At 46.8% G+C, this 15,109-nt stretch overlaps 1 protein-coding gene and 9 non-coding genes across 10 annotated transcripts; 7 read left to right on the forward strand and 3 right to left on the reverse strand.

Annotated features, from left to right (window-relative positions):
• The first annotated feature begins 160 nt into the window (after positions 1–160).
• Positions 161–7,421, forward strand: LOC117805463. Its single transcript, XM_034674193.1, has 11 exons — positions 161–455; positions 1,141–1,843; positions 1,926–1,997; positions 2,079–2,126; positions 2,644–2,724; positions 2,822–2,899; positions 3,008–3,067; positions 3,177–4,278; positions 4,566–5,682; positions 5,771–5,915; positions 6,183–7,421. Exons 2-11 carry the CDS (start codon positions 1,144–1,146, stop codon positions 7,274–7,276), a joined length of 4,497 nt encoding a protein of 1,498 aa, XP_034530084.1. The 5' UTR covers positions 161–455; positions 1,141–1,143; the 3' UTR covers positions 7,277–7,421.
• Positions 7,422–10,009: 2,588 nt separating this feature from the next.
• trnav-cac lies at positions 10,010–10,082 on the forward strand. The gene has a single exon. It is a non-coding gene; the product is annotated as a tRNA-Val (tRNA).
• Positions 10,083–10,310: 228 nt separating this feature from the next.
• Positions 10,311–10,382, reverse strand: trnaq-uug. Its single transcript has one exon. It is a non-coding gene; the product is annotated as a tRNA-Gln (tRNA).
• Positions 10,383–10,804: 422 nt separating this feature from the next.
• trnal-cag lies at positions 10,805–10,887 on the forward strand. The gene has a single exon. It is a non-coding gene; the product is annotated as a tRNA-Leu (tRNA).
• Positions 10,888–11,291: 404 nt separating this feature from the next.
• Positions 11,292–11,363, forward strand: trnaq-cug. Its single transcript has one exon. It is a non-coding gene; the product is annotated as a tRNA-Gln (tRNA).
• A 454-nt stretch (positions 11,364–11,817) lies between these two features.
• On the reverse strand, positions 11,818–11,889 carry trnad-guc. The gene has a single exon. It is a non-coding gene; the product is annotated as a tRNA-Asp (tRNA).
• A 552-nt stretch (positions 11,890–12,441) lies between these two features.
• trnav-cac lies at positions 12,442–12,514 on the forward strand. Its single transcript has one exon. It is a non-coding gene; the product is annotated as a tRNA-Val (tRNA).
• Positions 12,515–12,742: 228 nt separating this feature from the next.
• On the reverse strand, positions 12,743–12,814 carry trnaq-uug. The gene has a single exon. It is a non-coding gene; the product is annotated as a tRNA-Gln (tRNA).
• A 422-nt stretch (positions 12,815–13,236) lies between these two features.
• On the forward strand, positions 13,237–13,319 carry trnal-cag. The gene has a single exon. It is a non-coding gene; the product is annotated as a tRNA-Leu (tRNA).
• A 404-nt stretch (positions 13,320–13,723) lies between these two features.
• On the forward strand, positions 13,724–13,795 carry trnaq-cug. The gene has a single exon. It is a non-coding gene; the product is annotated as a tRNA-Gln (tRNA).
• Positions 13,796–15,109: the final 1,314 nt, after the last annotated feature.

Raw genomic sequence — 15,109 nt, forward strand, 5'->3', positions numbered from 1 at the left:
CTGTGATGTGAGGCTGAACATAGAAACTGGTCAAAGGGAATAAAATGAAAACACAAAGAGAGAGTTTTTTTTTGTTTCACTGATGCCTCATACATTTAAAACAGGTAAGAACATAACCTTTAACATTTAGAGTAAGAAACACAAAACATGTTTCCGCCCGGTCTCGAACCGGGGACCTTTCGCGCGGGGGCCGCAAATAGTAAAGCTTAACTTCCTTAACTTTTCCCATTCATTCTCTATGGTAGTTCTTATCACTACGGATGTAATATATTTCTGACCACTATGGAGATTTGGGGGGCGCTGTTTCCCCCTTTTGGTAGAGTTAAGAGAACCCCGTTTCTTAAGGTTTTGAGTGAGTGACGGGTCACAGCATCAGCGGTAAACAACAACACTGTTATACAGCATTTATTGTGGCTTTTTCTCACGACTTTGACAACGAGTTCAAACAATCAAACGTAAGTGTGGCTCACTTTTACAGTACTTATAGGCCCCGAGTGATGTTGACAAACCAGTTTTATGATAGTTTAATGAAGTAGTTTTGACAGGTACGAACCGGGGGGGCTGTTAGCTCAGGTAGCGGGCTAGTAGTTTAAAGATGGAGAATGTTAAGGTAAAGTTTACAGTATGTCAGCTTTAATGCTAATGTAAGCTCATTTTATCAATGAGAGAGAGAGGCGGGAATAACTGTTCATTCATTCTTTATGAATGTCTCTCCTCCTGACTGTAAAATCATACCTTATTGACTCTTTTACCGTGATTCATTAAAAAACAGAATAACGTTTGAAGCCTTTGTGCGATCATTGTGTTAGCTCATTACTTGTCAATGGGAATGTTTAGATCCAGTTATATTTCAGGAGGCGTTAGTGTACATGTAGGATGAGGTTGAATGAGCATGAAATACTTTTAATTATATTTATTAGGTATCACACTTTCCATTATCTGTTTGTGTATGTATATCTATGAATCAATCTTTCTATCTTAGGCCTGTATCTGTCTGTCTATAACGTTTGTTAGATCAGGTGTTGTTATTTAGTGTTGTTACTTAGTAATTGAATATGCTGGTTATTTTCAGTTTTGATCAAGATGATTCAACAGTATGATCATTGTTACTTCATATGACTTGTGTGTTGCTGTGAACAGAATATGAAGAGGATGGTTGACTTCTTCCCTGGAAGAGTCAGAGTGTCCTTCAGGAAGGGTCCATCAGGTCATCTCCGTCAGGACCCCTCTGATGAGGCCATGAAAATAAAAAAACATCCTGCCCTTCAGGACAAGTCCCCCCCTCAGAAGCACGACCTAGTGAGGACGAATGCCCTTACTGTGGTTTTTCAGAGGGGAGGGGATGTGTCCGACAAACTGGAGGTGATGGGGGAGTACGTTCTCCAGTTTGGAAAATACAAGGGGAAATCCTACAGGTGGCTCCTTGAAAATGATGTAGGCTACACCGTCTACCTCTTTAACAAGGTAGAAGAGGAGGAGCAGGCAGGGACCTTCTGCGCTCAGGGCCACAGCAAGGACAGCCTGTTGTCGTTCCTCGAATATGCCAGGAGCTTCCGGGAAGTTGAGGATCTCAGGGAGTACCTACTTTCCAGGAAGCCCGTACCACCAGCGGCGTCAGAGGATGACAACACTGTTGGCTTTGGAACCAGGGCCAGGGATACCTGGAGGCAGATCTGGGAGAGCAGAGCAGATGGTTACGCTGCCTTTATTTTAGGTCGTAGCTGTGTAAACAACAGCAAAATGCACCATCTGCAGACCTATCTCCAGAAGCAGAAGAAAGCCGAGTCCTGCCGAACACCTCCAGCAGTCTCTGCTGCCTCCACACCACCATGCAGCAGTCTGGGTCAGTTCACAAATATGTAAACACTAATTTTATTCAAACATTTCAAGATTCTAACACAGCTTTAATGTTGTTGATCTTTTAGTGATGGAGCAGGATGAGGACCTGGAGAGGGAAATGCTCACTCTGTCCCCATCTAAGGATTTCACTGAGCCACGTAGGTGGAGCTAAATTATAGCAGAATTATTTTGTTCTCTCACCATACATGATACAAGTTTAATGCCACCTTTACTTTCAGGGCCACAAGCAGAAGTCCCAAGGGCCACAGCTGTGCCTCCAGCAACAGGTTTCCTTTGTCTAATGAAGGGAGAATTCTGTATTCAACAGGATTCTCCTGACATCACTTTGTCCTTACAACTAGTTTGTTATTTTGGCCGTGTTCTGGTCTGTTATGATGATTGTGTTCTTTTGCTCTCCCACTAACCAAAGGACTTAACATTTCAGCAATGATGGTAAGTGTTTTCTTTATTGCATGTTTTGAATGAGGTCATTCAAGGATGTGGCATGTAAAAAAACCCATCAGGCTTTGAGATGTAGCTTGGATACAGGTTTACAAGCCAAATCCTTGATTGAGAGGTGTTACAGTGACTGAACTTTGATAGTGTTTCTGTTCTCTACCTGTTTTCACCTACAATGTTTAAAAGCATCATGTTTCTCCGTTTCTAATAAATAAGAATTCGGTTTACAATAGTGTATTTTCAATCTGTAATGTCAGTTAGTGACACAGGAAACAGGTAAAGACAGAACATGAAGTTAAACAAGCTTGACTTTGTGAATAAAATAACACAGACTTGTTCCAACAGCACGCAGGACTCAGCCAGAGGCCACAGTCTCCAGAGCTGCTCAGGCCAGTTACTCCCCTAAAGATGTCACCCCGGTAAAAGGTATTTACATTGCTTTTCTTCTCATTTTTAAATGCAGATGTGTGAATTGCTTTTGATTTGAGTGACGATCCCTTTTCTTTTAATCCCATGAATACAGCCAAGGTCCCATTACCAGTGCCGCCCCAGCTGCTTGCCATTGCTCCACAGCTCGGGATTAAAGAGTCTCTTCCTGGAGGTAAAAACTCTAATGTCTCATATGCTTCATGATTAAAAACCTGAAGCACTTATTTGTTTTTAATTATTACACCTCACATGTCCTACCTGTTTTGTTCCACTATTGTAGAGTCATCTTTACAGAACGTGGCTCCTGTTGGAGCACAGGGAGACACCGTCCATGACCCAGGTATGATTTTCTTAGTCTCAGTATAAATCATTGTAGTAATTAACACAGAGCTCTCTTTATTTTTCTTTTATTGAGGATGTCCTGTGGTATCTTATTGTGGGTTTTACAGCTCTGTCCTGTCCAGAACCTCCAGTCCAGCAGCCTGAAGCGCCCGTCCCCTCCTATGATCAGGATGTTGCTAGGTGGAACTGCTCCCAACAGCAGAAAATATGGATGAAGGCTGAGATGGAATTACTTGGGCTCTGGCCAGGTTCACGTCCAGTGCGGCACGCCATGAACATGCTGTCTCTGTGGCGTCATCCACCTCAGCCTGAGCTCATAGATTCAGTCTATGAGCTGCCGTCGCCCAAGTACTTTCAGCTGCATCCATTTTTCATCTGGAAGCCGGAGCACCAGATCATGGAGAGGCTGAGGAACAACTATCAGCTGCCTTGTCTCCATGGTTGTTCCACTCCGCAGGTAGCTTCCTCTGGCGTTGGGCGGCCAAGAGTGATCATCGGCGTCAGCGGCCAGTACTACATCCTAGCTTCGCGGCTCACCTGCAAAGCTTGCAAAAAGTACTGGTACGCTGACAAGCCCCAATGGCTGGAGAAGCTACCGAAGCGCATCAGCAACATCGTGCCAGCTCTCCTCACCTTCAAAAAGGCCATCTGCAAGTCTGTGATGGACGAGATGAGGCGCAGCGGCAGATCACCAGAGGACATGGCGAAGCAGCTGACGGAGGCGCTCCACCTGAAGTTTGAGAGAGCTCACCTGGCCTACCTGCACAGCGTCCAGAACATCAGGGACGCTGAAGCAGGAGTCTACGGTCAGAAGACCATCTCTGGGCTCCTCAGACAGGCGGACACTCCCGCTCCATTCGGTGGGTACTCCGACATCGACGGCTGGAACGGAGTGTCCCTCTCATCTCACTACCTGGTGGACTGCCTGGTCAGCGAGTATGAGCGGCAGGAGGAGCTCCTCACTCTGCTGCTTCAGGGGACCTTTGGACAGGCGCTCAGGGCGGATCACACCCGCAAGGTGGCTAGGAAGGTCGCCCTCTCCACCGGCACAATGTCTTCCTACGCCATCATGAATGAGAACTGGATGATCCTGAGCTGGGTGATGCTGCAGTCAGAGTGCGACCAGTCACTTCACCCGATGTATGAGGGTCTGGCTCGTCGCTACGCTGCAGCTGGAGTGGACAAGGCCCAGTACCAGTGGGTGGACAGGTATGAAGAACGAGCTGGAATCATGAGTTTAAACAGTGACTTGTGTTCTGTGGTCTGTTTCATTGTTATTAGTTCAATTTACTCACTTTACAACTTAGTTTATTTACAGTAACAATGATGTTAACAGTTTGAGTTAACTGACCCTTTTTTAGTCTAAAGCACAGAACAAATGTTTAATAGAGAACATGTCCAGTAACACACTTCAAAACCGGTATGAGACTCATTTTTTATTAAAAAAATACCGAAAGATATTTTTCACACAATGTCATTTCTTTTTAATGTTTTAGGGACTGCTGTGCAGCCTTTAAGGTCCTGGATTCTGGGGCTCGGGAGCACCTCTCGTGGGACAGCTGGAGGACAACAGAGGCTACAGTGGCAGAGGCAACCTCAGGAAACCTGGCTAATGTCTGTGCTGCGAGGAGCAAGTTTAACACTGGCATTACTGTCAAGTTAGACTTGTTTCACTGCATGCGGCGTTTTACCAGGGAGTGTGTCTCTGAGCACCATCCTCTGTACAGCTCCTTTTGCCAGTTCCTCTCTGCAGCTTTCATCGTTGTGGACCAGGAGGATCTTCAACGGCTGAAGGAGGCGTACACGTTCTGCAGAATCTCTCCTGCTAACCCCACCAAGCAGCACATCAGAGAGCACTGCAGGACGAAGGTGCCACAGCCCCGAGAGCTGCTGCAGAGGGTTGAAGACGTCCTTCAACACTTCTTCCTGGCAAAGGATCCCAACGATGTGCTCCTCTTCAAAGCCTCCATGCTGAAAGTGTGGAGGATTCAGCGGATCCACATCCTCAGAGGCTGCCTGAGTGATCCAGAGGCTGGGGAGGGAATCCTTTACAGGTATGGTGGCACTCTGCAGCTCAACTACACCAAGGGTGAGGGAGCTGCTGTACCTGTTTGGATCCCCGTAAGAGGCACGTCTCAGCAGGAGGGGTTCCACTTTCACCAGGCACAGTGGGTGACAGGCAACCGGGTGTCCAGTGAGCTGTTTCAGGCCCAAGCCATGACGGGAGTGGCGCGCTGGAACTTCCAGAGGCTGGTGGACCTGAAACTACCCGGTGTGGAGCTCCCTGCTGTGTTCGACCCTCTGTTACTTGCCCAGCTGAACACAGCATCTTTGCAGGTGACAGGGAGGGCGAAATACCCAGTCCTCCAGGTGACCTCCAGGGACACAGGGGAGAGGTTTGGGCTGCGCTATGTGGAGCCAGGCTGCCGTCCTGTTGTTCTGAGCTTTGACAAGGAGCCTCAGAACATTTTAGCTCCGGTAGCCGTGGAGCCGCCGCAGCAGCAGCAGCAGCAGCAGCAGCAGCAGCAGCAGCAGCAGCAGCAGCAGCAGCAGACTTCTTCCCAGGATGAAGTGCATCCCTCCTCTGCTGCTGAAGCCTCCACAGAGTCTCAGGTAATCTAGATGACTCACTCACTTTCAGTTAATGACTAATATTTAGACTTCTTTACTCAACTTTGCTCTGTTTAATGCCACAATGCAGGAAACCAGTAGCACCGTGCAGGAGGATCCAGTGGGAGCTGTGCCGGTCCTGTCATCTCAGCTGAGCTCTGGCGCAGTGTCCCACACCCTGCCTTCACCCTCGTCTGCCTCAGTCAAAGCAGAAACACTGGCTTTGATGGACACAGGTCATTCAAACTACCACCTACTACTCCTCCTCACATAAACCTGATAGTTAAAATCAGCTGTGAACAGTTTGGTTGAATTCATTTCCTAAATGTATTTTTAGGAAATACAAAGAATAACTGTTAAAGCTTCTGTATTACGGTTATAAAACCTCAAGAATCTTTGAGTTCAGAAATGTAACATGTTTAACTTTTCATACATTATAATAATCACTTTGAACAACAGTACTCTGCTGTAACATATTAACAAACTAATGCTTTATTTTTTAGGCTTGCCGTTGCTACCCGTTTCCTCCTCTCCTCGGGCCACCCGCACTGGTCCCATCAAGACAGGTGGTCTGGTTCAGGTCCTGGACCACAGCCGGTGGACAGGGCCCATGAGAGCGGCCATCGATGAGCTCCTGATAAAGCACCACGGGGAAAAAGGCCTGTTGAAGCAGGTGGATGCAGACTATGCTGCCATGGTGCACAGGGCATGCACTGACCCCAACAGCCTTCTGCATCCTACCACCTGCCAGCATATCTCCAGATATGTGAAGCATCTGGCCAAACTAAAAAACACCAGCTCCTCTCTCAACACCAGCCCAGAGAAAGTCCTGGAGACTCAGAGGCTGTGGCAGAGTTTGACCTCTGGCAGCCAAACAGTCAGTGTTCCTGTCACAATCCTTCCTCCAGCTACTCTCAATCCTCCACCTGTGACTTCCCCCCAGGAGGAGTCAATGAGCCGGGCTGCAGTGGAGAAGATAGTGACAGAGATTCTGGACAAGCAGCAGCAGCATCAACAACAACAACAACAACAACAACAACAACAACAACAACAACAACAACAGCAGCAGAAGAAGAAGTTGACCAGGAACTGTTTGGCATGTGGTCAGCCAAAGTCCAGATATCTTGGCGATGGCTCTTCAGTCCACTTCTTCTACCAAGGCAGCAATGTGAAATATTTCTATTGCTCCACAAAGGTCTATATGACCTACAGGGATCAGGGCCTAAATAATCCCAGAATGCCTTTTGAGGACTTTGCTGCCTCTCCATTTTTTCAGCGGGAGTTGGAGGCTGCCAAACAGAGGGGGGCAGAATGGAAGAAGGTGGCAGAGGAGAGGGCAAAGAGGAAGGCTGCAGTGCAGCTGCCAGTGGGTCGCCTGTGCAGGGCCTGTCACCAGCCATTAAAGCAGGGTCCAGACAGCCCTCATGTACATACATACTTCCCGGGGGTGCCAGGGAAGTACATCTACTGCCCCTCCAAAGTTTTCTCCTTGTACAAGGCACAGGGTATGGTCAAGGAGATGAACTGGACAGAGTTTCAGCAGTCTGGCTTTTTTGACGCTGAAAAGAACAGATGGCTCACAGAAAAGCCAAAGTGACTGCCTGAGCCCTATTGTTGTAAATATGTAAATATATAAATATGTAAATATGTAAATATATAAATATGTAAATACAGAAAAATATGTTTAGACATTCATTCTGTTTATATACTTTGTATTTATCTTAATGTTATATTTCACCTGTTTGGGGTTTTATGAGTGATTTTGTGTGTTTAATAACTCAGAGCTCTGCTGTTCTTTATTGATCTTTATTGTTATTTTTGTTTATCTATATAGTTGTTGTTGTTATAGGATACAATGTGTGCATTGAGCTGTGTGAGTTAAACAGAGGCTACAATAATTCAATAGAAGTTTTCTTTCAGTTCATCAGTGTAGTCTCTAGTTGTCTTGCATGCTGAGGGGCCTTTAAATGTTCAGGGTAGTAATGATGCAAAACCAAATTGACCCTTTTTTTCCAAATCGAAATGACAGCTGGCCATCTTGTGTTGTAGTCAGCCGATGTAAAGGTCTTCAGAGTTGGTAGTGTGGTCCACGACTCACTGAGCACAATCACCATCCGAGTCCTTTCCCAGCTCCGTTTCCACACCGTCACCATGGCATGTAAAGACAAGATCAGCAGAGAGATACAATTTATATCTTTGCCCACAGTGGGTTACCAAAATCAACACAACATGAAAGTTCCTCACAGCGGCTGTGAAGCACTTGTTTATATTTATAATACATTGAAAATGTGTTGTATTGGTCAGACTTGTCTTTATTGTGCTAAAATAAAACTTCTTGAAGGTGTTTCTGTTTTTCTGTCATTACTTGATATAATCATTTTCCAGTCCCTCCAGGAAGTTGCGATTTCGCGATCGCAACTATCAACGCAAATTCAACCAATCAGTGGGATTTTTTCGCGGCCCTGCAATTTTTTACAATCACCGCAACTTTCCCGAAAATTTGACCAATTACCTCAATCTCAGCCCCTGCATATCATCGGTTTTGTCATCAATTTGACTTCCTTGGAACATGAACGTAAGTCCTCACTTGATCGGCACTTTTCAACAACAAAACACGCACAGAGAACGGGTGAAAAGAGGAGACAGCAGGCAGGACAAGTGAGGATGACAACGTTATTATTTATAGATTGAGGGGCTCAGTGTTAGCTTGGTCTCTACCTGCAGCAGGTGTGCTTTATGAACCAGCTCTCCTCACCTCCATGCATCTGTCTCATCTTCATTGATGATTTTTACCCCCGGTGTGCGTTAGTGACAAAGACACAACTGAGGGGCGTCTGTTTACTATTTGATATTTTGACGTTGTTGCCGTGGTTACCGTAAAAAGCTCTGCATCTACAGCTTGATTTAATCCAGTTTGGTGAAACATCAGACACATTCAGTAAGTTTTGATCAACTCCTTGTCATCAAAGATGCAGATTCATTTCAGAGTGCCGTGAACTGACTGTGCATCAGTCGCTGCGAGGTGCATTCAGGAACCGTCGTAAATGTACAATACAGTCCTTTCATGTGAATCAAGAGAATCAAAATACAGTCAGTGGCCACATCAAGAATGCTTTCTAAAAACAACTGTAATTTAGCGTATTTACTTGCCCCTGATATGTTATTGGGGGAAAAAAGCAAAAAATAATAATCGCAACTTTCACCGCAATTTTTTCAAAAAGCTGTCGCAAATTCAAGCTTTTTGGGCCGCAACAATCACAAACAAATCCCGCGAAATCCTGGAGGGACTGATTTTCTTAGCTTACACTTGCACATAATAATTAATAAACATCTGCTTATTATTCTCACTGACTTCATGGACTTTGGTAAGTGACACTGTAGCAGTGTATTTGGTAAACCGGTCATTTTCTAGTTATCTTTAAAAGGTCATCGTTTTGGTGTGCACTGAAACATACAGTTATTGTTATCATTAAATTCAATTAAATCAGTAATTAGCAACATTATTGTCTAATCTTTATTTCCATCATGTGGGATTACTATTTCCCAAAACCAGTTTGTACATTTCGCCTGAAATGTAGAAATCTAGCTGTTTCAGATCATAGGAATACAATGTAGCGACACAGTCTGAGTTGATTGCGGGACATTATGTTATCCCCGTGCTGGATTCGAACCTACCTCTCTTCCGCGGCGCTCCTCTCCGGCTGGTTTGTCCTCTACAGCTATACGCGGCTGGCCTCCGCGTGACAGGCGGAGATACTGTCCACTATACTAACGAGGACGTGTGCCCTTGTGGTCCCTGGCACACGACCGCGGTCTTCCTGTCTTTACCAGGACAGTGCAGACATTCCGAGGGAGGCATGGCCAACTATGGGGTCCAATATACGAAACACAGCAGGTCCGGAGCCTTAGTTCCCCCTTTACTGAAGAGCCCACAAAAGCGCATTGTGGGAGGCAGGGTCGCAGCCGGTGCCAAGCAGTTGGGTTGAACTCTTTCTTGTGTTAGATATTGATCGTTGTCACATAATAAGAGCAACTGAGGGCTGGTGCATTCGTCTCCTCTTGATGGCTTTTCGTGCCTTCGTTGTGTATGAAACACATACGCAGTCTTTCACGATGCTCTCAAATATCTGTGTGAGCAGACTGTATGTGTTGATGAGGGCGGTGGCGCTTACGGGGGCTTCCTTCAGGATGGCTGTGCACAAAGCTGGGTGGGGGAAAAATCTGAAAATAGCCACAACAGGAAACTGGACTACACCGCTGCGCAGCATCAAGACTCACCGGGGATCGAGCGCATGACATGAATCATCGACCAACTGTGACGAAAGCACCGGTTTCCGTAGTGTAGTGGTTATCACGTTCGCTTCACACGCGAAAGGTCCCCAGTTGGAAACTGGGCGGAAACACTTTGATGCGTTGCTGTTGTTTCCAGTGGAGATTGCCGCACTTATCAGAAAGTGCCCTGTCGTAAGGAGTAGGTGTGGGACGGTCGTGAAGCTGCAGGAACGCATTCTGGAACCAAGTCCGAAACAAAGCATTTCAGAAGTCTCAATTTAGCGTATGACAAAGAGGAGGCAATATTGCAACTGCCACTCAAACAAGACAGTGTGCTGTACAAACATCTAACATCTTCGCAGTCCCACCGAGATTTGAACTCGGATCACTGGATTCAAAGTCCAGAGTGCTCACCATTACACCATGGAACCAGCTTGAAGGTTGCGCACGCAGTTGGGAACATGTTTCTCACTTGACTTCAGCCTACCTACTGTTGCGACAGATACTGCCCTGTAACAGGACTGAGCTTAGGTCCAAGCGACCAGAAACCTCAGCTAAGCCAAAGCTGTGTTCACAAACTAAAGGACTAGTAATATCAGCAGAGCAATTGGTACTCAAGTTGTACACATGAGCAAAGCCAGGTACCTGCAACTGGATTTTTGTAGAAACTGCTTTGGCCTTCCATTAGTCTTCCTCCCCACTGCAAGGAGCGATGTCTTCGTCCTCCAGCCCAAAAGGTTGTTCTTGTTGTTGCCAGGTGAAAACAGTAGCAGTCTGCACCCTGAATGGAGCCAAAAGGTTTGTTACGTGACCGCGTCGGCGTGCCGCGCCCTGTGACCGTGCTGCCCATCTAGTCAGGATGGCCGAGCGGTCTAAGGCGCTGCGTTCAGGTCGCAGTCTCCACTGGAGGCGTGGGTTCGAATCCCACTTCTGACATGACGTGCTTTTCCCTGCCACTGTTGTCTGCCACATGATGCTGACAGAGATTACTCATCAAGTCTTTACATGGCAGGCGGCATGAAGACAATAAAACACTGTGCTCGTAGTATGGCGGGCGTGCCTGACACGCTAAACTGAGACGGTGCCGTTTGTGTGGCCTCTGACTCCTGCTTTTTGCACGTGTTGCTCTCAGCAAAGAATGAACATGCTGCTCTCAGCCTCAGCCCTCGTAGCTGACCACGTTACTTTAGACAGCCAGTTAAAGTTGCTTTTTCATGCAGTCGTCTGTTTCACTGGTATTTCTTAGTGCCTACCGTCTCTTGTTGTGTGCACAGTAACAACCATACATGTTGATGGCATGTAAGACCGTGTTCGACAGCTGTCTCTGGAAGCCATGCGACGGTGCCATGGTGTAATGGTTAGCACTCTGGACTCTGAATCCAGCGATCCGAGTTCAAATCTCGGTGGGACCTGCTTTTGAGGTGTCGCAGGTGCCTTGCGACTGGTCGGACGGCAAGCAACACAGGTGCCCAGCACCAGTGAGCCCTTGAACAATCCAAGGGTTATCGGGTCAGCCGATCCTCCTGAAAGGTTCAGAGGCCACTGTAAATTCCGGCTCGTACTAACCATCAAATGGAACTGTAGTCGCTCTTAACAGCGCATGCATGCCCTACTGATGTAAAGCATAGTGTACACATTGGACTGGAATTTGCTGATGAAGGCAAAAGGCAGGGATGAACCAATGAACTCATCCTGCTTTACTTACGGTACATTGATGACTGCTTGGTTGGCAATTTGATTTAGATTGCCTCCATTGTAGTAGGGAAGGTTAACCCTTCCTCAGCTCACCTCGGCTGGAGAGCAGCACGAGCTTGAAGCCCCTGTCCTTGTGGGTAAAACAATTAGCTGCTGGTAGGAAGCATAAGTCTCCCCGTCGGGGAATCGAACCCCGGTCTTCCGCGTGACAGGCGGAGATACTGTCCACTATACTAACGAGGACCTGTGCCCTTGTGGCCCCTGGCACACGACCGGCGTCTTCCTGTCTTTACCAGGACAGTGCAGACATTCCGAGGGAGGCATGGCCAACTATGGGGTCCAATATACGACACACAGCAGGTCCGGAGCCTTAGTTCCCCCTTTACTGAAGAGCCCACAAAAGCGCATTGTGGGAGGCAGGGTCGCAGCCGGTGCCAAGCAGTTGGGTTGAACTCTTTCTTGTGTTAGATATTGATCGTTGTCACATAATAAGAGCAACTGAGGGCTGGTGCATTCGTCTCCTCTTGATGGCTTTTCGTGCCTTCGTTGTATATGAAACACATACGCAGTCTTTCACGATGCTCTCAAATATCTGTGTGAGCAGACTGTATGTGTTGATGAGGGCGGTGGCGCTTACGGGCGCTTCCTTCAGGATGGCTGTGCACAAAGCTGGGTGGGGGAAAAATCTGAAAATAGCCACAACAGGAAACTGGACTACACCGCTGCGCAGCATCAAGACTCACCGGGGATCGAGCGCATGACATGAATCATCGACCAACTGTGACGAAAGCACCGGTTTCCGTAGTGTAGTGGTTATCACGTTCGCCTCACACTCGAAAGGTCCCCAGTTGGAAACTGGGCGGAAACACTTTGATGCGTTGCTGTTGTTTCCAGTGGAGATTGCCGCACTTATCAGAAAGTGGCCAGTCGTAAGGAGTAGGTGTGGGACGGTCGTGAAGCTGCAGGAATGCATTCTGGAACCAAGTCCGAAACAAAGCATTTCAGAACTCTCAATTTAGCGTATGACAAAGAGGAGGCAATATTGCAACTGCCACTCAAACAAGACAGTGTGCTGTACAAACATCTAACATCTTCGCAGTCCCACCGAGATTTGAACTCGGATCACTGGATTCAAAGTCCAGAGTGCTCACCATTACACCATGGAAGCAGCTTGAAGGTTGCGCACGCAGTTGTGAACATGTTTCTCACTTGACTTCAGCCTACCTACTGTTGCGACAGATACTGCCCTGTAACAGGACTGAGCTTAAGTCCAAGTGACCAGAAACCTCAGCTAAGCCAAAGCTGTGTTCACAAACTAAAGGACTAGTAATATCAGCAGAGCAATTGGTACTCAAGTTGTACACATGAGCAAAGCCAGGTACCTGCAACTGGATTTTTGTAGAAACTGCTTTGGCCTTCCATTAGTCTTCCTCCCCACTGCAAGGAGCGATGTCTTCGTCCTCCAGCCCAAAAGGTTGTTCTTGTTGTTGCCAGGTGAAAACAGTAGCAGTCTGCACCCTGAATGGAGCCAAAAGGTTTGTTACGTGACCGTGTCGTCGTGCCGCGCCCTGTGACCACGCTGCCCATCTAGTCAGGATGGCCGAGCGGTCTAAGGCGCTGCGTTCAGGTCGCAGTCTCCCCTGGAGGCGTGGGTTCGAATCCCACTTCTGACATGACGTGCTTTTCCCTGCCACTGTTGTCTGCCACATGATGCTGACAGAGATTACTCATCAAGTCTTTACACGGCAGGCGGCATGAAGACAATAAAACACTGTGCTCGTAGTACGGCGGGCGTGCCTGACACGCTAAACTGAGACGGTGCCGTTTGTGTGGCCTCTGACTCCTGCTTTTTGCACGTGTTGCTCTCAGCAAAGAATGAACATGCTGCTCTCAGCCTCAGCCCTCGTAGCTGACCACGTTACTTTAGACAGCCAGTTAAAGTTGCTTTTTCATGCGGTCGTCTGTTTCACTGGTATTTCTTAGTGCCTACCGTCTCTTGTTGTGTGCACAGTAACAACCATACATGTTGATGGCATGTAAGACCGTGTTCGACAGCTGTCTCTGGAAGCCATGCGACGGTGCCATGGTGTAATGGTTAGCACTCTGGACTCTGAATCCAGCGATCCGAGTTCAAATCTCGGTGGGACCTGCTTTTGAGGTGTCGCAGGTGCCTTGCGACTGGTCGGACGGCAAGCAACACAGGTGCCCAGCACCAGTGAGCCCTTGAACAATCCAAGGGTTATCGGGTCAGCCGATCCTCCTGAAAGGTTCAGAGGCCACTGTAAATTCCGGCTCGTACTAACCATCAAATGGAACTGTAGTCGCTCTTAACAGCGCATGCATGCCCTACTGATGTAAAGCATAGTGTACACATTGGACTGGAATTTGCTGATGAAGGCAAAAGGCAGGGATGAACCAATGAACTCATCCTGCTTTACTTACGGTACATTGATGACTGCTTGGTTGGCAATTTGATTTAGATTGCCTCCATTGTAGTAGGGAAGGTTAACCCTTCCTCAGCTCACCTCGGCTGGAGAGCAGCACGAGCTTGAAGCCCCTGTCCTTGTGGGTAAAACAATTAGCTGCTGGTAGGAAGCATAAGTCTCCCCGTCGGGGAATCGAACCTTTGTCTCCCACGCGGGTCCCCCTCATAGTAAAGCTTAACTTCCTTAAATTTTCCCATTCATTCTCTATGGTAGTTCTTATCACTACGGATGTAATATATTTTTGACCACATGTGAGATTTGGCGCTGTTTCCCCTTTCACAGATGTAAAGAGACCTTGTCTCTCAATCCTGTGTGTTGTTAATTTAGAACCCTGAAATAGAATAACACATGAAAAAAAAACAAATAAAAGTGACAGCCTCTCACAGCCTCTGTGATGTGAGGCTGAACATAGAAACTGGTCAAAGGGAATAAAATGGAAACACAAAGACAGAGTTGTTTTTTTTGTTTCACTGATGCCTCATACATTTAAAACAGGTAAGAACATAACCTTTAACATTTAGAGTAAGAAACACAAAACATGTTTCCGCCCGGTCTCGAACCGGGGACCTTTCGCGCGGGGGCCGCAAATAGTAAAGCTTAACTTCCTTAACTTTTCCCATTCATTCTCTATGGTAGTTCTTATCACTACGGATGTAATATATTTCTGTGACAGGCGGAGATACTGTCCACTATACTAACGAGGAAGGTGACAACTTCAGATGAGTCACATGATCATACACTCTTCGTCTCAAATCTCTTTGCAGCCTTAGTGTATTATTTCATCATGCTGTTTTTTTTTATTTTTCCTTAACTTTCCCATTCATCCTCTACATTTAAAGCTGTTTTTTGGTTTGTTTGTTCTCACAGTGATTTAAAAAATAATCAGTTGCTGATATTACTCTATAACAGTCAGATTAATCAGCACAATAGTAAAGCTTGACTTGCTTAACTTTTCCCATTCATTCTCTATGGTAGTT

Source organism: Notolabrus celidotus, chromosome 21 (assembly GCF_009762535.1).
Source record: "Notolabrus celidotus isolate fNotCel1 chromosome 21, fNotCel1.pri, whole genome shotgun sequence".
Taxonomy (NCBI): Eukaryota; Metazoa; Chordata; class Actinopteri; order Labriformes; family Labridae; genus Notolabrus; species Notolabrus celidotus.

Coding starts and splice junctions, on each gene's coding strand:
- LOC117805463 (XM_034674193.1), top strand. CDS start 1,144: ATGAAGAGGATGGTTGACTTCTTCCCTGGAAGAGTCAGAGTGTCCTTC. Junction 2,127..2,643: donor AGCTGTGCCTCCAGCAACAG/GTTTCCTTTGTC, acceptor TTGTTCCAACAG/CACGCAGGACTCAGCCAGAG. Junction 3,068..3,176: donor AGACACCGTCCATGACCCAG/GTATGATTTTCT, acceptor TGGGTTTTACAG/CTCTGTCCTGTCCAGAACCT.